The sequence below is a fragment of the Clarias gariepinus genome, chromosome 26, assembly GCF_024256425.1.
Source record: "Clarias gariepinus isolate MV-2021 ecotype Netherlands chromosome 26, CGAR_prim_01v2, whole genome shotgun sequence".
In the NCBI taxonomy this organism is placed as follows: domain Eukaryota; kingdom Metazoa; phylum Chordata; class Actinopteri; order Siluriformes; family Clariidae; genus Clarias; species Clarias gariepinus.
This window is the reverse complement of record NC_071125.1, coordinates 21,460,059-21,482,573: the sequence shown is the minus strand read 5'-3', so window position 1 is coordinate 21,482,573 and position 22,515 is coordinate 21,460,059. Positions and strand designations below refer to the sequence as shown.

The window sequence follows — 22,515 nt, the reverse complement described above, 5'->3', positions numbered from 1 at the left end:
AATCAAATGATTGTACATCCTAGCACACAAGCTTTCCATTTAATGCTATTTGTGATTTAACCCAGGAACCTGGAGGTAAACAGAGCTGATAGTCTACAGCAAGTGGAAGAAATTTCAAGTGAAAATTTAATGTCACTGTTAAATGTCTCTGTTTTATTCTCCTTACCTTTTGGGGGCAGTGGTGGCTCTGGGTTACCGATCGGAAGTCAGGAACTGCCAAGTTGCCATTAGTGATGGAAAGTTTGAATCATTTTAGTGACTCGGTTCTTTGAATCTCGTTCGTCAAAATGAACAAATCTTTTTTTAAGTCATTTAGTTCATTTCGTACTTTTGATCAGAAATAAAATCAAATGTTGCATTTTCAATAAAAGGACCCCCAGTACATCTACATACGCATATTTTGGCTTTAGTTCCAGTAATCAAAATATTACAATGCAGCTAAGGACATATTATAATAAACAGAATGAGCAGCTCACCTCTCATATCTTCTAGTCTAAGTCGTTCGTTCTTTTAAATCTATTGCACCGCATAGCGGTTATGGGAGTCACGTGACAAAAGAACGAACGACTCGGAGTAGAAGAGTAATTAAGAAAGAATGGCTCAATTCTGTTTCCTGTACATTTTTTGTGATGATTTGCGCATGCACGCCCAGTAAAAAAATGAACGAATTACTCCCCGAGACTAGAACGAATCATTCATGAACAACCCATCAATAGTTGCCATTGTTGAACCTTAAGCAAGACCCTTAACCCTATCTGCTCCAGGGGTACCGTATCCTCGCTGACCCTGCACTCTGACCCCAGCTTCTTAACTGAGATATGCCGAAAATTTTTTTTTACTGTGTTTCATGGTTCGTCTGACAAATAACTAAATCTTAATCTTTTGGCTACACACTTACAACTCATAATCTGTTGAGAATGATAGAAGGTGGTTTGGACAGAAGGCTAATTAAGCAACATCACATTCGAGGTTGTGTTGTATTGCTGGATACAGTAGGACCACATCACAGCCGTGCTACTGTATATCCAGCAGTACAGCACTCCCTCTCGTGTGATGTTGCCTAATTATCCTTCTACAGTATGTAAACCTCCCCATGACATGCTGTAACAAGTAGTTAAATTCCCCTAAGGGTTTCTCACATGTTGAGGGGCGGGGTTTTGTAATGATCTTTTACTAAGTGAGGCTTCATTAATTAAAGAAAAGGAGAGAATTTCTTCAGTTTTTACTCCACTGATGAAACATCAACCATTAAACTGAAGAAAGGAACACCATATATATATATATATATATATATATATTCAGACAGGTGGCTCTTTCAAATAACACATTTGGATGTGCTGTATCCATACATTATTTATTAGATTATATTACAGACAGAGCTGGGACAGAGACAGATTCCAGTATGATGTTTAATTCTTATTTGTCTCTCTTTAAGGAAGCACGACTGAACAGTCTTTGTGATGGCCTTTTTTTTTTGCAAATCAGGACACACTTTTTAAAATGTCATGTTTAATAAACTTTCTAATGAACCAAACAGTGAAGTTTTGTAAGTCATGTCTGAGTATACCCATTCACACATAAGCTTGTAACCCAATAGACATAAACTCAACATTGTGTTTGATCAATCTCGTCTAAATGTGAATAAAAGTAATATTAATGCTGATGTTATTACCTGCTGTGTTGCGCGTTCAGCTCGAGAAAGCACCTGCGCTCAAACTTCTCCAAACACTTCGCCTGTCCTCCTCTCCATTCCTGCCCCTTTTGTCCTCTTTAGGATAGAAAGCTTTTTCTCATCAGTTCCCAGTGCTGGACATCGGATTCGAAAGAGACCCGGTGCGCTTTCTGCCATCCAGCTACATCTAGTCCACTAAAATCCAGGAGTTTCTCGCGGCGAGGACGCGTCTCCGTGTGACTCCTGAGCGCGCGCGTCCTCTCCAGGTTTTCCCGCGTGAACGAGAAGAGCGCTTTTCGCCGCGGAACTCATCCTGTTCACATCCGATCTGAGATTCGTCCACGAGCGCAGAAATCCTTAGAACAGCGTCTAAAAAGAGAAGTAAGTGACGGACCTCCTCCCTCTCCAGACTGCTGCTGGACACTGAAACCAGGAACAATGGCTCAGGTCTAGCTGTCTAAGGCATCTGTTCTACACAAATAAACATATTTTGAAAAGTTCTATGCCAAAAAAAAAAAAAGATAATTCATCTTCTGATGACCAGTTCTCCAAAGCACTGTAAAAAAGGGAAATATATTCTATAGGAGGATCTATCTATCTATCTATCTATCTATCTATCTATCTATCTATCTATCTATCTATCTATCTCTATGACTGTAGGTTCAACTGCCATTTCAACTGTCCATCCTTCTGTGCATCTCTTTTATCCATCTATTCATCTTCAATGCATCCATACAGTACAGTATATGCACCGATCATTGCTGCCTGTCTGCCTGTCCATGAATTTATTCATACTATATGTATAACTGTTCTATCTATCTATCTATCTATCTATCTATCTATCTATCTATCTATCTATCTATCTATCTATCAGTCAGTCAGTCTGTCTGTCTGTCTGTCTGTCTGTCTACATGACTGTAGGTTCAACTGCCCTTTCAACTGTCCATTCTTAATGTGCATCTTTTTTATCAGTCTATTAATTTTCCATCCATCCATCATGATTTTTTCATCCATCAATATGCATTCTATCTATCTATCTATCTATCTATCTATCTATCTATCTATCTATCTATCTATCTATCTATCTATTTTACCTGTCCATCCTTCTGTCCATCTCTTTTATCCATCTATTTATCTACCATCCATCTATCCCTCCATGCTCCTGACCGTATATAAATTTAACCATCTGTGTCTGTCTCTGTCTGTTTATCCATTCTTCCTATTTGATGTCTTGACTGTAATTATTGTCTGTACCAGGACAGAGAGACTGAATACACCACAATTTTTAAAATTAAATTAATCACAGAGATATTACTCAACCCACACTGATATAAAAACAGTAAAGGTCTTTCCATAGCCTTGCCATAGCCAGTCCTTTATCAGAAGCTCATTTATCAAATTAACATATAAGACAGCCAGGTATTTATTTTGATTAAAGCATTAGAGCATTAGGGAACTGGAACTGCATACTGTGTGTGTGTGTGTGTGTGTGTGTGTGTGTGTGTGTGTGTGTGTGTGTGTGTGTGTGTGTGAATTTTATGGATGTATTCTTGGACTGGCCATCAGCGTGCAGCATTAATGTGTGATTAAGACAATAACTGATCCTAATAACAAACTGGAAATCCGAAAAAGAACTTGTTTGTAATTTATTGATATTTAGATAATTGACAAGCCAGTGTAGCAGACAGAAACAATGCCTAGGGATTAATTTGTTGACTGAGTGTCTGAAGGGATGACTAGGTAGTCACAATTATTAATAAATGGACTTCTAAAAACTCTCCATCTATAGTTTATTTCCAGTTGGAGTTTGTTGCGAGATGATTTGTTAACCTTGACCCGGGGATCGGCCTGAGAAATGTGCTACCCTCGAGTTGTGCATCAGTCTGACAGCAAGGATGGCCACATCTATCCTGTGTCAGATTATTTAGTTCTTCAACACCTGTGACCATGAGGCTGGGTCTATAGTGCTGTTCATAAAAACAATACGACGTACCATGGGAAGTTACAGTATCACACTACTGCCTCCTCCTGGTTGCTGTCACGCAGCTTGTTTGCCCATGTGGTGCCTGTTTTATGTTTAACAAGCTTTCACCTCAGAGTGTGGGTGAGAAGAGTAAATGCTTTACCATGTGACATTAAGGGGAGTGGGGAAGGGAGGGGGGGTGGGGGTAAAAACAGATTTTAATCAATAGATCAACAAAAAAGGTATTATGTTTGAGCAGTGTACTATTTCTCAAGGTCTCATCTATGGCGTAATAAGAATGACGTAAGCCAATATAGTGTACATTATCTATTACATTTAGACATTTGGCAGACACTCTTATCCAGAGCGACTTAAATTTTTATCTCATTACACATCTGAGCAGTTGAGGGTTAAGAGCCTTGCTCAAGGGCCCAACAGAGGCAACCTAGTGGTTGTGGGGTTTGAACCTGGGATCTTCTGAACCGTAGTCCAATGCCTTAACCACTGAGCTACCCCTGGCTAGTAATTTGCAATTACTAGATGTACAGCTTTCTTTAGCACCATTTGCACCATTCAAATGTTTTATTATGACCAAAACATCATAAAGTCCCAGTTTGACTTGAATGCCTATATACAGTATAGATAAAAGGTAGGCTCAGAGCCCACTGCAGTCGTTCTTGTGATCATTTAGCAGGAGGAACGCCTGGTTCTTGAAAATCGATGGATAACTTGTCGCCAACTTGCAGAAGAGACGCATCTGCTTGTAGGAACATTACACACAATCAATTACCAGCACCACTTGCACATTACAGGAACTCGGCTGGTAGTTAATACCTCATTCCCTGTACAGTTCTGACCTCACTCCAAGCCATTTCCACATGTTTAGGCCATTAAATTAATAATGGCTCAAACAGGGAGACCAGCGTTTCAGACGTGAAGCAGACCATCTAATCACGGCTCCGGTGTACTGAGAGAAGTCTCTACGTTGATGGTGTCCACGCACTAGTGAAACGCTGGGGTAAGTGCAGTAGCAGGGATTTGAAGGCAGTTTTTACTGTCAGAACTGTGTTCTGTTATTATGTGCAAACAAAAGTTCTGGTTTGACTTGATCACCCCCCCAACACTAACTATATGAACACAAACCAGAATAGTAAATTGACACCAAATAATTTTGACAGTACCTTATTTAATTATTTTTAGATTTATTTCGATGTATTAGATGTATTTATTTATTTATTTATTTAATTCAGTATGTGTTTGAAAGCGATTCTGTATGTGTTTTTTTTTTTACAAACTCTGTAAATTTGGTAAATTAAGGCTAATCTACAAGGATGAGCTGAAGGGTTTAAAATATATAATAAATGGCCACAAGCAAGCACAGACTAAATGGTGGACGTTTGCTTACAATTCTTCATCAAAAATCAGAAGGTAAAAAATATCATGTTTGTGCGGCAAACTTCTCTCAGTGTGCGTCACACATCGATTAGATAATATTTCTCTTTCTCAGCCCATTCACTGTATCCTCCTGCGTAGTGACGTGCCCTGAAAAGACAGAAGCAGAGAGAGTCTTAGTTCAGCAAGCCGATCCCGGCGTGAAGCTCTGAGAGTGTGTGTGAACGCTTTACCTGCTGAATCCCAGACGCCAGGCAGTTTCAAGGGCTTTTAAACTCCTGCGGCCTCTTTGGCAATAAAATACGATGTCGTCGTCCTCCTTTTTGGGGGCCTTCACCTTGAAAAGCTTCTCGAATCGGTCTGGAGAAAGCTGTAATGATTCCTCTAGCTGTTCCACTGGTCGAGGAGGGGAAATGACAACACGAGGGCATGATCAATCACTGCATTTAGGGAGACTTTTATACAGATGGACTCGATGTGTTAAGCGTTAAGGGGCTCGCTGAAGGGCCTGACCTTTTACTCACAAGCTCAGGATAAGAAAATGAGCCATTAGTGTTTTATCTCATAAGAAAGAAAAAACATCATGGTGTGCTGTTATAGGGAAATAATCCATGCTGGGGTGGTGTGAAGTATTTGCGTCATGAAGTGTTCTATTTCTCTAATACTACAGCAGTTGCAAATGATTTATTATTAATGAATACTTTTTATGCTTTATATTTACAGTACAGTTAAAGTTGTTAGAGCAAGTTGCCTTCTGTTATCACTGATATTATACCAGCTATCAACTGTTGTTCTTCTCGCTAGATTCTCTTATCTCTCTTTTCTAGTTAATAATAATGAAATCAAACCTTGCTTGTCATGTTTCTAAGAAACCAGACAGAGCAAACAGCTCTGGTGTGAAAACTTTCCTGTGGTGGAAAACCTACCGTCGGACACGAAGTGCCCGGGAATCCTTTCCATAAATGTTTAACAAACATCTTTTAATGACTCGCCTTAGATTATGCCTAGGGTTCTCCATGCAAGGTTTTGTAATTGATCCATTAACAAAAAAACATAATACATGTGCGTAAAAGTAAACGTTTCTAGAAATGTAGTCAATCAAACCATATTAAACGTATTCTCAAAAAAAATTCATCAACACATTATATTTCATCAGATTTGATTAAATTTGATTTATTATGATGTACAATGCTGTTTATTTAAATGAGACGTCACTCACGTGGAATATTGACAGAATCTGGAATGCGGCCTGCTTTGAACTCATTAGGGTTTCGGATGTCAAATAACTGGACGCTGTGATTTGCCACCAACGCCTTCAGCTGCTTGTAGGTCACGACTGAGTCTGAAATTATAAAGCAGACACTAAATTAGTAGTCATTTGGGCTCACCGCAGAAAGAAGGACGGTGTCTCATTAGACCTAAACTGATATTTACGCTGCAATCAAAACCGGGGGGGTGGGGGTGGGGGTAGCCCACACCATTTCCAGTTGTAAAATGTACGTTAATGTTTGTAGAACTTTGAACATGATAAGACACTAAAAGTATAGTGCTTGATGCCCTATGAACCTGCAGCCATAAGAGATATACTGTAGACTTTTGCAATTAACTGGCAAATTACCAAAAGCCATAAATAAGAGGAGAGACAAACAAAAGTATCCAGGGTACATTTAAAATGCTTGAAATATAGCCTCAGGTGCAATTTGTGCAGTTTTATAAGGAAATTACCTACTTAGTTTTACTGAACATGCTGCAGAACCAGCCACAGTTCTTCTCAGGACTGTGTCGCGCCTGTTACTTTTTTCATGCATGCAAAACTCAGAAGTGTTTTCTTTTTGTTATTGTTTTTTTTTTTTTTACCTGCTTTTGGAAATCGGAAATATTTTTGGTACGGCCTTAAAAACAAAGTCATGTAAATAATCATGTAAAACAAAATTTGAAAAAAAAATATATAAATAAGACTTTTGCGCAGTGCTGTATATATATATATGTATATAATATATATTTTTTTATATAATGTTTATTTATTATTCCTGATAAGAACGGCCAAATATCATCAATTACAATAATTCACAACACTTAAATGCAAAGCAAGATTAATTTTTTTCAGTCTTTACCGAGATTTGATTTGTCCTCTTTGCTTTGATGGATGCATGATGTCCTCAGTCCAGCTCGGAGTCCCACACACTGAACAGGTCTAAAAACAGACAGGGACACAACAACACGCCGTAAACACGGGTACACCGTCATTGTTACTGGAAAATCAAGATCTCGCTTCTGACCACAGTCTTGTAAATTGCACAGTTAAGTAAGCATGTGTGTGTGTGTGTGTTAGTCAGAGCTGGCTATCGCAAAGCCACACCCACTTACTTCTAATACTGTAGATTAATGCACTATATCTCTGAGCACAACAGAGAGAGACTGCACATGAATGGATAATTACATTAATTTTGGCATATATCTCTCGCACACAAAGCGCTAACTAACTTTCGCAGATGGAAATAAGTATGAATTTTCATGTATAAAGCATGCAGAATTACAATTAATATTATTTAAAAAATAAAGTAATTCCTAAGCTATTTATAATTTAGCCTGCTTTAGGCTATAGAGAAAATGACTCATTCGTTCATTTATCTTTTATACCGCTTATAAAAAAAATCCAGTGTACAGTGTACAGGGTTGCAGAGGGCCTGTAGCTTATCCCAGGTGACTTAGGGCATGAGGCAGGGCACACCCTGGACAGGGTACCAATCCATCGCAGGGCACACATACACAAAACAGGCAATTTTGGAACACTAGTTAACTTAATCTGCATGTCTTTAGACTGTAGGCAGAAACCAGAGTACCCGGAGGAAACCAACCAAGCACGGGGAGTGCATGCAAACTCTACGCACAAGACACAAGATGGGAATCGTGGCGTTTGATTTATTGATTCATGCATTTATTCATCTTCTATAAGGATTGTTATGAAATCCTTATAAAACCCTAAATGGGATAGATAGATAGATAGATAGATTCACATTCACACATTAATTCACACATATCCATAAACATCTTCTGGCATGTTAAGGGCAGGTGGGAGGCACTATAGGAAAATTTAAACAGAAACCATGCGACACAGAGACCTGCTTCAGAGCTTCGGGTTCCTGATCTTGGGTTACTTTCTGAGCACAGTTTTAGTGCATATTCTCCCAGTTTCCTTCACTCTTCTCACCTCTCAGGTGGCCAGTCGGGAAACTAACTATGATAAATTGCCTCTGGTTTAAATCAGTATGTCTCATTACATGTCATTCCTTCTCTGAGGGGACAACACGGTGACTTAGTGGTTAGCACAGTCGCCTGGCAGCTCCTGGATCCGGGTTCGATTGAATTGGATCTGTGTGCATGGAGTTTGCATGTTCTCTCTATATTTAGTGTGTTTCCTCCTACAGTCCAAAGACATGCAGATTAAGCTAATTAGCGATTCCCAAATTGTGTAGTAAATGTGTGTGCCCTGCAATGCATTGGTGTCCTGTCCAAAGTGTACCTTGTGCCTTAGGTCTCCTGGGATAGGCTCCAGGCCTCCCGTGACCCTGCATACAGGATAAAGAATTATAAACGATGAGTGAGTGAGTGAGTGAGTGAGTAAGTGGGTGTTTCTCTGAGCTTTAGTTTTCCATGCTACTGGGTTCTGCCACTCTAAACCACAACCCATAAGTGCTACCGTGGTATGCAAACTAGGCCTTTTAATTAAAGCAAACTACATCTGAATAGCACTGTATAGAACTCCTGTTAAATTTAGAGATATACAGATGTAGTGTAATTTTTTGCAGCAAACTATTTCATTCTAATCAATTACAATGCAATGAATATTAAAATACCACGTTTAATACAGTTTGTTAAAGAATGCGCATGCGCTGACAGAACGCCTGCCTTCAGCTTCACGCATGCGCAGTAGCAGAATACCGGCGGATTCTTCAGATCAGTGGCCCGAACGACGAGGGGATTATCCGAGACCGTTTTTTAACAGGTCAGTGTTTAAAGAATCACCCACATTCAACTGATTTTTTATTTATATTTCTTGAGTGCGACATATGGCTCAGGATGTTGCTTAAAATCACCCCGAAGACACGATAAACAAGCCGAAGTAGAGATAGCCGTTGTCCGCTAGCGACGCCAGTGAGGCGGTTATTTTTTTTCCTACTCATTTTCAAGAAGTCCCACCTCCAGGTTAAGGATTGGGCAATCATGGTCCGTTTGCTGCTGTACGATTGGTTTGTAAATGTGTACGTACAGGTTGTCACATCGGTAAGCCAATCATAGCAGAGTAGGCGGGGTTGACGGAATGCTGGTAGGAAAAAATATTCTCGACGACATTGCGGCTAGCTTGCTATCTTTTGGGGAAATTTTGTTTTGGTTGGCACCTTTACTTTGTGACTTTAGGGTAGGGTACAATATTGCTTAGAGGTAATAATAATAATAATTAAACACCATATAGCAGTGTAGAGATGTGGTATAGTAGTTAGGGGCTGTTTGTTTAAGTGTCCAGCTGTAGAGCTAATGTTAGTGACACAGGAAAATGAAATATATTATTATTATTAACTTAAATATAATGTAATTTGACGATATTACAGTATCAAAGTGAAGGCTGTTAGCTTAGCCTTTTATAAAATGTGTGTTTATGCAGTGTACTTGCTGTACAGAGGGGCTCGTGCGCATGTCTGCATCATTCCTGTAATATTGTTTCATATTAAAGATCATCATGGCCTTGTTTTCTTCATTAATGCATCACATATTATGTGTTGAACTAAGCCTGAGTGCATCCTGACATCAGTTACAAACATGATAATTTTACCCAATGATCTTTTCACTCCAGTCCTTACTGTATGTAAACACTACATACACTCATTATAAGCATGCTTTGGATCATGTTAAAGGTACCCGACACAAGAACTCCATCTGGGGTTAAACCTGGAATCCTGGATAAATCCTGGAGACTGATATGATCTCGTAAAAAGCAACGACGATGATGTCAGGTGTATTAAACCTAAAACATTAAAATATTAAAGGCCTTGGGCGGGTTAGTGGTTAGCACTGTCACCTTGCCCCTCCAGTATCCGAGTTCCATTCCTGTCTCAGATCTGTGTGCATGGTGTTTGCATGTTCAAAAACACATGCTTGATGAGTTTCCTCGGGGTACTCTGGTTTTCTCCCACAGACCAAAGACCAGATCAAGTGAGCATGTATGTGCCCTGTGATGGATTGGCACCCGTCCAGGGTGTACCCCGTCCCTTGCCGTAAGTCTCCTGGGATTGACTCCAGGCCCACTGCAACCCTGTATATGGAATAAAGTGATACAGACAGTGAGTGATTGAGTTTAGGGCTGATTTTGCTCCATCAAATACAAAAGAAAAACAGCAGCGTTTTGGTTTCACCTTGCAGATGTTTTTCTTTTTGTTCAAGGCCCATTTGGGATGATGATGATGAAAGTACTCAGCTGTTTTCCCTTTTATCTAACTATCAAGGATGGTGTTTTTCTTTTATATGGTGCCAATTCAAATTAAGATCAGAATGAACAGTTTTCTAAAAAACAAAAAAAGTCACAAAAATCCTTCCACCCTGCATGCAGTACAGTACCAGTCAAAAGTTTGGACACGCATTCTAATTCTTCTAATGGTCGTTCCTGATTTTTATTTCTTTCTGCATTGTAAAAAAAGGCTTACAAAATAAGCAATGATTTGGTCTTGCTTTCCTGGGAAGGTCTTCATGAGAGACAGTTTCATCATGGTGCTTAATGGCTTTTGCAAATGCACTTGAACAATACTGTTCTTGGAAGAACTGTTCCAGAACAGCTGACCTTCATGTCTTAAAATAACAACTGACTGTTAATTAATTACCTAATGCCATATGTGTTATTTCATAGTTTTGAAAAAAAAAAATCCAGTATTGCTCCTAGTGGGTTGCATTAGAGGGTGTTCCCAAACTTCCAAAACTGAATGTGCAGGTATTAAGATTGGGCATATGCGATTTATGATAAATTATGTCACGATACATTTTTCTGCAATGTCACAACTATTGTGGTATAAAAATGTTTATTAGTTATAATTTGTTAAAATGATGGAATTTGTAAAAAGTAATTTAAGGCATTTTCATATTAGGGCTCCAGTACTGTTTCCGAGACCACTCGAGCCCACATTATGATTCAAAAGTTTACTTTTTTTGTTCTCTTCTTCTCTTGTTTTTAATGACGGCTTACAAACTGGGCAGATGCATCCTGCCACTTGCTGTATCAAAAGGTATAAATATGCAAGCGTGCCTGAGAACGATGCACAAAAAAACAACAACAATGTGAACTCTGGCTATTGGGGGCGTGTGGAGGGCGGAGCAATCACTCTTGAGCATGGTACAAATCAATTGTGCCTAATATGAAAACGCCCTTAGTTTTCAAGACAAAACCTTTGTAAACTAATGTTTTTTTTATTAGCTTTTTAAATTTTAAATCAGCTGGTTACTAAACTCTGCAATTTTTCACAGGATTAATAAATATTTATTTTATATTATCCTAAACCAATAGTAACTCCATGTTATGCATCATTTAAAAATGCCACATGTATCATGATTTATTTGGTCATTTCACATACCTCTTTTTAAAAATTACTCAACAGCAATCAATTTACTTAATCATTCTGAAGAAAAGTCACATATTACAAGGGCTGGACTGAAAGAAATGCAAAAGTGAAAGTTTACCTGATTTTATTTATACATTTTTTTTAACTGATATTGTTGAACCCAGCATTTGAAACCTCTTTGTCGCAGCCGATGGTCTCCCGCTGCGCTACAGAATGTTCATGGGGATGACACCATTAACAAGGGCACACAGACAGAGGAGGAAGTTTAAAGACAAACAATGCAGTGCGAGACCATCAACTGCGTCACATGCAAGTTTATTCGAGAGTTGGATTTAGAGACGGTGTAGACAATGTTGAGTCGTACCTTTGTATAGAGCAAGAGTTACTCTAACAGCGTGTGTAATGTGAAAGATATGTCGATTAATAAAAAAAAAATCGCCCACTTTTGCATTACTTTTGGTACAGCCTTTGCACTTTTAATCCTTTAGCTCTGTTTAATGATATGGACCATATGTGTGTCGGGTGAGTTCCTGTTATCGCTCATGTTCACTAGGCGTCATTTCCTTAGCAGCTTCTCTCTTGTTTCTCTCTCTTGTTTTGAGATTAATAGACAAAAAGAAAGCGGCAAATTCTTCATCCTGTTACGGAACACTGACACTGGAGACTCCTTCCACACGTTATAATAAATCAGCATTGTGTGTGTGTGTGTGTGTGTGTGTGTGTGTGTGTGTCCTCTTGAAGGCTACACGATGAGTCAAGGAAAGGACAATGCACGACTCCGGAGCTACAAGAACAAATCACTTAACACAGATGAGATGAGGAGAAGGAGGGAGGAGGAAGGCCTGCAGCTACGCAAACAGAAGAAAGATGAACAGGTAAAACGATGGGGACCACCAGGATTTTATTTATTTATTTATTCCACTGTGTACATGCAGTTTTTCAGCAGATGCAGAGTTCACTTGATTTATCTCGGTGGCAGGAATAGACGCAGTTGCTTATAATTGCTCTGGGGGATTTCCTCAAACCATCTGGCTAATAGTTTAAGTCACATGGTGGCGTGCTAGTGGGCGAGAATGCAGCGCTGTGACATGGACAGCATGCTCGATATGGTGGCTTGTGTGTAAAGTCTAAAAGCTTTAAAATGTCCCTGTGGCTTTACAGCTGTTCAAACGGAGAAATGTGGCCACAGTGGGGGAAGACAACGCACTGGAGGATGATGGGATGTCGGACAGCGGATACCTGGAATCCCAGGCCAATAACATGGAACAAATCACGGTAAGGGATAAACCAGTCGAGTTATCTTAGATTTCTTCTGGATACATGCGGACTGCACTTAAACCACGTTTACTGTATAACACAAGTTACTGTTTCTCTTTCGTATTGTGCACTATAGTGATTAAATAACACGGATCCAAGTAATAATTAGTCCGTCATACAAATTAAGAGCAGTATAATCATACCATCAGTGCCACTGAGATGACCGGAACATTTGTTTAATCTTTTCAGTCATTTAAGTGTGATGAATATGCAAAAAATAAAAATAAATCAGGAAGGAGACAAACACGCAAACACTTTTTCACAGCACTGTACTTGTTCAATTTTTTATCTCGTAATACCTTATTATGCTATGTTAGCTGTGACTTTAGCACTCAAGTCAACCAAAAAAAGATGGGACTGTGCTGCAGATGAGAGCAGTGTGTTCAGATGTTGCTCTTTATCTGTCAGGGTGGTGTTATATCTGTGGACATGACCCAGTTGATCTTCTCCAGCTCTCCAGAACAGCAGCTAATGGGAACACAACGTTTCAGGAAGCTTTTGTCTAAAGGTTAGAACACAAATACAAACACACACACACACACACACACACACAAACACACGTTTGTCTTACTGTCCCTGTAAGATGTTTTCACAGGTTTAGTTTTTAATGCAGGTAATGAACAGCAAGCTTAAAATCATTAATTAAAAGGAGAAGTTTTTTTTTTTTAGATGTCAGATGTCCTTACAAGCTACAAAATGCCAAAATATATGCCCACACACACTCCTACTAGTGTATGTCTATATGTGTTTGGCTGCACATATGAGTTGTGTCTGTCCCTTGATTAGAGCCCAATCCCCCTATTGATGAAGTCATTGCCACGCCTGGTGTAGTGGAGCGCTTTGTGGAGTTCCTGAAGAGGAAGGAGAACTGCACACTACAGGTAAAACGAAACCTTCTTACACACCCACACACACCCACACACACATGGAAATGTCAGTGAGCCATTCATATTAGCAAGTGACGAGTTGGATTAAAACAAATGCTTACACATTTACACAGCTAGCTAATAATTTGCATTTGTCATCGCACTGCAGTTTCAGATTTGCTCCTTGTCACCGCTGCCAGAGTGAACATTCACGTGTAGTTTGCCGAGCTGAATGTAGAATCAAACTGATGATACAAAAAAAACACACACATCACACCACCGCAGTCCTCAGACGCTAAAGAGCCAGGAAGCCATTCTCAGCTCTCAGGGCCAGTCACTTACTTACTCCAGATGGAATGCTCACGCTGGCGATAAGCTCATGCTGCAGGAATGCGTATGAGTGTGTTCTGCTGTTCTTGAAAAGTACAGCAGCAAAAGGTCATGGCATGGAAGCAACGATGTCATATCTCCACAGTTCGAAGCGGCGTGGGTCCTGACGAACATCGCATCCGGGACGTCTCACCAGACGCGCGTGGTGATCCAGGCTGGCGCTGTGCCCATCTTCATAGAAATGCTCAGCTCGGATTTTGAGGACGTCCAGGAACAGGTACAGCAGTCACCATGATCCAGGTCATCACGGGGTTAGCTTATATATAAGTTCAGTGTACATTTTCAGGGATATAAATAGTAAGTAAATTCCCAAATTGTTGAAAGGTGTGTGTGGACCTATTCATAAATGATCAAACAGTAAAGCGGTCAGGTCACGTGTCTTAGTTTATGCCTAAATCTAGTAACTAGATTCATCAGTTTCCTCAGTCTATTTGTTATATAAAAATCCAGTCATATTCCCAGTAGCAGGTTTGCTTAAAAAAAAAAAATCAGGTAACCATAGTAACCACGGGCCATTTTTATTAATCAGACTGTTGTAAGGATGTTTCTAGACTGCTTCATTAGTTATCACTTTATCCTGGTCGTAGATGTAGCGGATTCAGGGTCCGTCCTGGGAACACTGTGCAAACACTGATATTTATTGTATTACCAGAATGTTTTTGGGGGGTGGGAGGACACCAGAGAACAACCACAGAGAGTTCACAAACATGCACACGTGGAGAAGACGGACCTCTGAACCGGGATCAGTCACCCTTGAGATGTGTTTCATACGGCATGTTTCCAGAAATTTTTGGCCAACGATCTCAATAATTAGACACTAGCCTAGATTCGCAGAGGAATCTTGAATACGCATTTAAATTTGCTGTATTACAGAAATAAATAAGACTGTGCGTGTCTGTTTTGTCTTTTTCATTGTACGTCTGTCTGTCTGTCTCGTTTCCTCATGGCCTCGTGTTTCTGTGCAGGCGGTGTGGGCGTTGGGGAACATTGCAGGAGACAGCACAGAGTGCAGAGACTATGTGTTGGATTGCAACATCCTTCCCTCACTTATACAGTAGGTTTCTTTTCAAAATAAACTAATTCAATAATAATTATTATAATAATGCAATTTATTTATATTGACACCTTTCTAGTCACCCGAGGTCACCGTCCAAAATTCAAGACAATATTACATAAAACAGGTTAACAAAGCATTATCTAAAAATAGATAAAGTCATAGAAATATTTGAGTGCAGCTTTATATCTCATGGGATAAACTTGTGTAAAACCTGTGTAAATGGGTCTTAAGACATGATTTGAATGTGTTTGGAAAGTCTATATTACAGATTTTTTTTAATAAAATACTATTTGATAGAAAGCCAGTGGATTTGTTGAAGGGTGGAGGTGATTTGACGCATAATGGCTATTTGAGTTATGATACACGCAGGATAGGAAGACCTGTGTGGAAGACCTGTTTAAAGTGAAATGTAATCAATGCAGGTTGATTTATTATTGATTTACCTCACTGTCCTGAGTTAAGCTTACTTTTACGCTTACTTATAACAATATTACGTTTTGTGCCCTGTTGACAGGCTCTTGACCAAACAGAATCGCTTGACTATGATGAGAAATGCAGTGTGGGCTCTGTCTAACCTGTGCAGAGGCAAGAACCCACCTCCAGATTTCAGCAAGGTAAGAGCTGCTCAGGGATCGTGCATTTCAGATTCATAGCGTAGCTTTCCAGTGTTAAATAAGTGTTATGTAAAAATAACAATGGGTGTGTAATCTTAGTTGTGTTTACTTAAGATTAAATGTTGAACGTGTGTTTGCTTTAAACAGATTGAATGAAAAACGTGTGTTTGCTGTGTGCGTAGGTGTCACCGTGCCTCAGCGTGCTCTCCTGGCTGCTGTTCGTGAACGATACAGACATCCTGGCAGACGCATGCTGGGCGCTTTCCTACCTGTCAGACGGACCTAACGAAAAGATCCAAGCCGTTATAGACTCGGGCGTGTGTCGCAGACTGGTGGAGCTGCTGCTGTAAGATATTACACACAAAGTTAGAATGTGGTGTAAGGGTATCAACAGGCATACGATGGATGTATAATGATGGGCATTAATCAGCTGACTTTGATATAGCTATTTTTTTTTACAATTTTATGATTGTGAGAGGGTGTTATGTTTTTGCCAGCTTTTAATTAGCACACCCAGTGTTTTCAACAGATAGTGTATACTTGGGTAGGCGGCCAGAGTATATTTGCCCACCCTTGTGTGTAGACAGAGTTAAAGTTATTATTACTTTTTACACTCGTGAATTTTACCGCAACATAATAATGTGCTGTGCAGTAATTTGATATGCAACAATAAAACATATAAATGCAAAGAAGTGGGTAAAATTCACATTTGTAAGGACTTCGTGACAAACAGTGCCATTTTTGTGCACCAGAGTATTTCGTTGTTGTTTTTTTTCCCCCTCCTTCATTTTACTCTTTACATACAGGTAGATGGAGTGGAGGGTTTTAGATTGGATCTCTAAAATGTGAAATTAATAGAAAATTAAATAAATACAAATATTGTGTTAAAGTTCCTGTGTATTTGTAGATTGTTGTATGTAGTAGTCCACTTTTCTGCTAGCATTTAAAATTCCCGTACCGGACGCAACCTTGAATACCCCTTGATACCACATTAATGCATTTTACATTTAAGTGTTTGCATGTGTTTATAATATTTTAGGCCTCATATTTTATGATCCATTGATTCAAAAATAATAAAAATACCTAATTCAGGCTAGCAAATTATAAAGCAGTAAATTATATTTATATTTTCTTCATTTATTAAGTGATGAATAATATTTAGAATGATTTATCTTTTCAACTTCAGCATAAATAGTGATTATAAGATCTTATTTATCTTACTGGCTGTTTGTCCAATTACATTTCCAGCCAAGTGATTTATCGTTGCTGTTCTTTTTTTTTATTTTGTGTGTGTGTAGACATTCAGATTACAAGGTTGTTTCTCCTGCTCTTCGGGCTGTGGGGAACATTGTCACAGGAGATGATGTCCAGACACAGGTAATAAACAAAATGACGTATTTATGTCCTGTCTGGTCTCTTAAGAGCTTTTTATATTGTTTCAGAGCTTGACCTTCAGTTCGTCATTTAAAAGGACATTTCTAATTCGAGTTTTTTTTTTTTTTTCTGAACAGGTGATCCTGAACTGCTCTGCTCTTCAGAGTCTCCTTCACCTGCTATGTAGCCCTAAGGAATCGATTAAGAAAGAAGCCTGTTGGACAATCTCCAATATTACTGCCGGTAACCGGGCACAGATACAGGTACGTCTCTGTCAGGGTTGATACAGGCTGCAGTTATTTTGTGCTTGGTTAAAATTTTCTCCAACTTTCTTTTTCTCTAGATGGTGATAGACGCAGGTCTGCTTCCTCCTCTTATCACTATTCTTCAGGTGGCCGAGTTCCGGACGAGGAAGGAGGCGGCGTGGGCGATTACCAATGCCACCTCTGGGGGCTCTGCTGAGCAGATCAGGTTATAAGCTTTAACTATGCTATATAATGATAAATGAGTTGCCTATATGTCACTGTTTAATTTCAGTTTCTTACTTCAGTGTTTTAAGATTAAGATTCTTAATAGAACTAAGATAAGAGTTAACAGTGTAATATTGACAAGTCACTTGTGCGGCTTGTAGTCATCGACTATAAAAAGAACTGGACAAATCCTCCGTGACACACTATGGTGGTTAATTCTATATTTATATGCTAAGACATTTGTTTGAACATTACAAATTGTCCCATGACAACTTCTACATTTCTTGTGGTAAGTTAAACTACTGTACAACAAATCCAGTTAGCTAAAGCAATGCATAGCAGTCACTCAAATCGGGTATCTCCCCAATTATGCATAAATTGATGGCTTACCTACAGTTGTCATGAATGGGAAATTTGGCTATTGAATCGTACCAGGCTGTAAACATGTTTATTTCTAATATAAAGTTGGACATTTAACATGGGCCTCTATGGGGAGCTGATCCACTTTTGAAGCCTCTAGTGGTCATCCGAGGAACTACACGGTTTGGCACTTCCGCGTTGTAGTGACCACTGCTGCCACTTGGTGGCGAAAAATCCACTATTTAATTTATGCCACATTTATTTTTCATGTATTTTGTACATTGTTTATTGCGGCTTTCTTTTAAAAAAACAAAATTATAGAAAACAAATATTCTGTTGCTTTGCTGCTTTCTATTGTGAACCAAGGGTCAGATATGAGCACCTGCCAAAGATTTAAGACTGAACAACATTGGTTTGTAGGTTACCTACACTGTCAGTAAACAGCCTGGAATACCTAACTGTAAGATAAAAAAAAAAAAATACACACACACTATTCCATAAGTTATTCCACTATTCCACTATTCCATCAACTATATTCCACTTAGACCTCACAAAATGTCTGGTAGATAAAGAAAAGGGAGTAAAGGGTTAGTGGTAATGCAACTTATTGTATGCCAGCCGCGGTAGAACAAGGAGATGATCCCAGCAAAAATTCAGCACGGGAAAAACACACTATTGACCCCTTGCACAAGTTGAACCCTGTAATAGGAGGGATATTGGATGCCAAAGTAAGAAGGTTTAATCCATCAGTCTGTCACAGCACTATAATAATGAATAGGACTTTTTTAAAACTTCTATTCATTTCAAACAGGCATCTGGTGGAGCTGGGTTGCATCAAGCCTCTCTGTGATCTTCTGACCCTGATGGACTCCAAGATTGTGCAGGTGGCGCTGAACGGCCTGGAGAACATCCTCAGATTGGGAGAGCTGGAGGCCAAGCGAGGAGGAGGAGGAATCAACCCCTACTGCGCCCTCATCGAGGAAGCCTATGGTAACATAACAAATTCCGTCTGCTGTTTGGTAAAAACATACTTAATCTAAAAAAAGGTTCTGCTGTTGGGTTTTTTGGGCCTCAAATCGTCTCCTTTTTCTCAGGTCTGGATAAGCTTGAGTTCCTGCAGGGCCACGAGAACCAGGAGATCTACCAGAAGGCGTTCGATCTGATCGAGCGCTACTTCAGCCCCGAGGACGAGGATCGGGCCCTGGCCCCCGCCGTCGACCTGCAGCAGCAGCAGTTTCTCTTCCAGCAGTGCGAAGCTCCCATGGAGGGCTTCCAGCTCTGAGCACCAGAATAGGCACGGCGGAGAGTTATTAATATCTATCATGATTATAAAGAGTGTGACGTTGCAAGAGCCTGTGTTGCTGGTCGACTTCCTTAACCTTTCCCTTTACCGCTCCCTCCACACCTGCTGTCTGTCACTGGTTTTGAAGAACGGCTTCAGGAAAACATAAGCGGATCGATTAACGACAAAATGACCACCAGAGCAGCTCCGAAACTCTTGAAAGACTCCCATCATTTGCTCATCTTGCATTAATTTTCATGTTACGGAACCCTAAAAAAAAAGATCCCTGTCCAATGTAAACAAGCATCAAGAGTAAACGCTGCATCCAGATGAGAGTCAGTTAGAAGCTGCGGGATTGACCGTTTGTACGTGTGACCTTGCTGCAATACGGACGTCTTGGGACGGACGGCCTGTACGCCATCCTTTTTCATTTGTTCACAAACACTGGACTGACCATGTGACTGTGGGAGCGCCTTGAAGTGCGCATACAAATGTAAAAAAAAAATTATAAGAAGAATAAAATAAAAACGGAGAGGCATGACTGGGACAGTCTGCCCCGAGGACTGAAAAGACTTCAGCACTTTTAGTTTTCTCTACTCATTAGACCCGGACTGCGTACAAGAAGTTCAGAGACAGGAGTCCAGACTGTGTGTGACTGACTGTGTGCCACTTAAGTAAATATATTTTTTTTTAATTCTCATGCATTCCTACAGGCTCCTATCCTAACAATTACATGTTTGCACCTTCTGGGAGTTAGGATCTTCCTGCGCACTGAGACAAAGGCAAATCTTTTTTTTTTTTTTAATCCCCCCTGCTTGATCCTGTGCGCCAGACTCTTCGGACTCTTCATACTTACGATTATCATCCTTTATCATCGTCAGCAGCACTTTATGTTCAGGATGCAAATCCTTTGGGTTTGAATAGAAATAATTTTTCTTTCCAAGCAGTACCTGGCTCTCTGCTCCTCAGGAAATGAGACAAGAAAAAAAAAAGGCGTGCGCTCGGGGCACGCCCCCAAATGGCGGGACGTTCTCTTTTACAGAACTAAACCACACTAAATATCGGAGTGAAATCTCATAGCTGATGAGCTTTGCCCTTCTGAAGCTTCCTCCACTACTTGGACTCCTGATGACATTAAATGAGATGAAATCTTAGCTTCCCGGTGTGTGCCGTGTGCACACATACACACACTTAAACATGACTGGTATTGCTTATTACAGACCCGTGTTCAGATGACCCATTATAAAAACATCTACACATTAACTACACGAGGGAAAAAAACAAAACTTAACATTGCATTTTTTGGGTGGAACCCGTTAGTACCGATTGTGCCATAATCCTGATTTAAAATTAACAAAGATTTACAACCCAGCAGCAATTTAAATAAGGTGCAACCATGCAGGAATGAATTTCAATCAAGCTTGAAGCATACTGGTGATTTTTTTTTTTTTTAAGTTTGCGCAAAAGCTGCAAGATTGTTTACTAGTTTTTGTTTGTATTTTAATTTTAATGTTGGATTCTCCCAGAGAGAGAGAGAGAGAGAGAGATGACCAGCTCTTCATTTTCAATACTGCTGTCGTATGGAGATTGTGTAACTGTTCTCTGTTAAGCCATTTACATAAATGCTGAGGATTTCATGAGTTCCTCTGGTCATGCTCTTTTCCATTCTTTGGTTCTGGACGGTGAGAACATGTTATATATTTTCACTTACTGCACAATAATTTGTTACGAATCAGAATGAAGATGTTTATATACACCATGACATTATGACCACTGACAAGTTAAGTGAATAACATTGATTGTCACAGTACAATGGCATCTGGAAATGGGTGAGATATATTAGGCAGCATGTAATCATTTTGTTTCCGAAATTGATGTTTCGAAATGGGCAAGTGTAGAGATGAGTGACTTTGATAACGGGAAAATTGTGATGTCTAAACGACTAGGCCAGAGCAACACCAAAACTGCACCTGCAGAGGTCTAGTTTGGACAGTACAGTAGGCATCCAACTCCTTATTTTAGATTTTAGAGCAGAATGATATTAGATGCTAATGCTTCTTTAAATTAAAGTGTATTTAAGGATTTTGCTGTGAATTATGTAGTTTATGATTTTCACCTGACGTGCATTCCAGGTCCAGAAAAGCAGACAGTGAGGATTAATGACTGCAGTAGATCTTATGACGATGCCTCCGTTTTGATTCTACAGCTGCACTGCAACTCAGTCAGGGCTTTAGTTCAGGGTGACACTTTTAAACATCAAATGAAACTGAAGCATTAAATTTAAGCAAACAAAGAAAAAAAAAGTGAAAATGTGAGTAACTTTATAATTACTAGTACAGTGCTGTGAATTTTTTTTTCTTGCCACCATTCTTGATTTTTCACATCGGTGTGGAGAAATTTTGGCCCGCTCTACCTTGCAGAATTGTTTTCATTTATCTATGTTGGAGTGTTTGCATGTATGGGAAAGTTCACCACTCAAAAAAAAAAAAAAAAAAACGCATCAAAAAAGGGGGAAAGACCTTTTCACAGTATTGTAGTTGAATTACATTCTGTCACGTCCAAACTTATTTTACGCGACCCACCAGTTAAAGTTTTGGAGGCTTGCAAATTCTTATATGAAGAAACAGTTTTTAATGACATGATGTTTATCATAAGAAGGTCCAGTAAGGTTTGCTTACATTCTGAGAGCAGTGCAGCAGTTATGTTTTAAAAATAAAAAAATAAATAAATGAACCTATTTATTGGTTACTTACAGCCTGTGAAACTTTTTAACCCACACCTTAATTGCTTCCAGTCCTCTAAAACTGTTTAAACATATATATATAGATTTGATTATGTAGTAAATATTTAACATATCACCCAGCCTCAGTCAGAACTCCGGGTACGAGTTTGATCTGCTACTCCTTTCGATCTTTATTATGATCAGGGTTGCTGTAGAGATATAGCTGGGAAGCATACAAGTCTATAATGTGCTCTCATGCCCAATCCAGTACTAAACCAGTGGTTCAGCCCACGTTATAGCAGTTCTTAATGTCAGAGCTGTGCGTTTTTTTCCAACATGATCACATTAGAAGTCTCAGTCCAGACTCGCACCCTCAACTTGGTCATTCATTCTAAGAATGAAGCTTCAGTCATTTCACTTTTGAAACGATG

At 39.5% G+C, this 22,515-nt stretch overlaps 2 protein-coding genes across 3 annotated transcripts; one reads left to right on the top strand and one right to left on the bottom strand.

Annotated features, from left to right (window-relative positions):
- Positions 1-3,325: 3,325 nt before the first annotated feature.
- On the bottom strand, positions 3,326-7,335 carry si:ch211-161h7.8 (thiosulfate:glutathione sulfurtransferase). Its single transcript, XM_053487615.1, has 4 exons — positions 7,142-7,335; positions 6,247-6,369; positions 5,261-5,423; positions 3,326-5,177 (listed from the first exon to the last, which is right to left on the bottom strand). The coding sequence occupies exons 1-4, from the start codon at positions 7,272-7,274 to the stop codon at positions 5,108-5,110; spliced, it is 489 nt and encodes a 162-aa protein (XP_053343590.1). The 5' UTR covers positions 7,275-7,335; the 3' UTR covers positions 3,326-5,107.
- A 1,632-nt stretch (positions 7,336-8,967) lies between these two features.
- kpna1 (karyopherin alpha 1 (importin alpha 5)) lies at positions 8,968-21,002 on the top strand. Of its 2 annotated transcripts, none has more exons than XM_053487614.1 (14): positions 8,968-9,033; positions 12,374-12,507; positions 12,794-12,907; positions 13,358-13,457; positions 13,736-13,830; positions 14,291-14,422; positions 15,171-15,259; positions 15,777-15,876; positions 16,059-16,222; positions 17,175-17,253; positions 17,388-17,513; positions 17,594-17,721; positions 18,892-19,070; positions 19,175-21,002. In XM_053487614.1, the coding sequence occupies exons 2-14, from the start codon at positions 12,382-12,384 to the stop codon at positions 19,360-19,362; spliced, it is 1,620 nt and encodes a 539-aa protein (XP_053343589.1). In that variant the 5' UTR covers positions 8,968-9,033; positions 12,374-12,381; the 3' UTR covers positions 19,363-21,002. The 2 variants fall into 2 exon arrangements, with proteins under 2 accessions (XP_053343589.1, XP_053343588.1); XM_053487613.1 differs by lacking the exon at positions 8,968-9,033 and adding an exon at positions 10,225-10,300.
- Positions 21,003-22,515: the final 1,513 nt, after the last annotated feature.

Coding starts and splice junctions, on each gene's coding strand:
- si:ch211-161h7.8 (XM_053487615.1), bottom strand. CDS start 7,274: ATGACGGTGTACCCGTGTTTACGGCGTGTTGTTGTGTCCCTGTCTGTT. Junction 6,370..7,141: donor AGAGGACAAATCAAATCTCG/GTAAAGACTGAA, acceptor TTATAATTTCAG/ACTCAGTCGTGACCTACAAG. Junction 5,178..5,260: donor TGGCGTCTGGGATTCAGCAG/GTAAAGCGTTCA, acceptor CTGTCTTTTCAG/GGCACGTCACTACGCAGGAG.
- kpna1 (XM_053487613.1), top strand. CDS start 10,249: ATGTGCCCTGTGATGGATTGGCACCCGTCCAGGGTGTACCCCGTCCCT. Junction 12,908..13,357: donor ATAACATGGAACAAATCACG/GTAAGGGATAAA, acceptor TTTATCTGTCAG/GGTGGTGTTATATCTGTGGA. Junction 13,458..13,735: donor CAGGAAGCTTTTGTCTAAAG/GTTAGAACACAA, acceptor TCCCTTGATTAG/AGCCCAATCCCCCTATTGAT.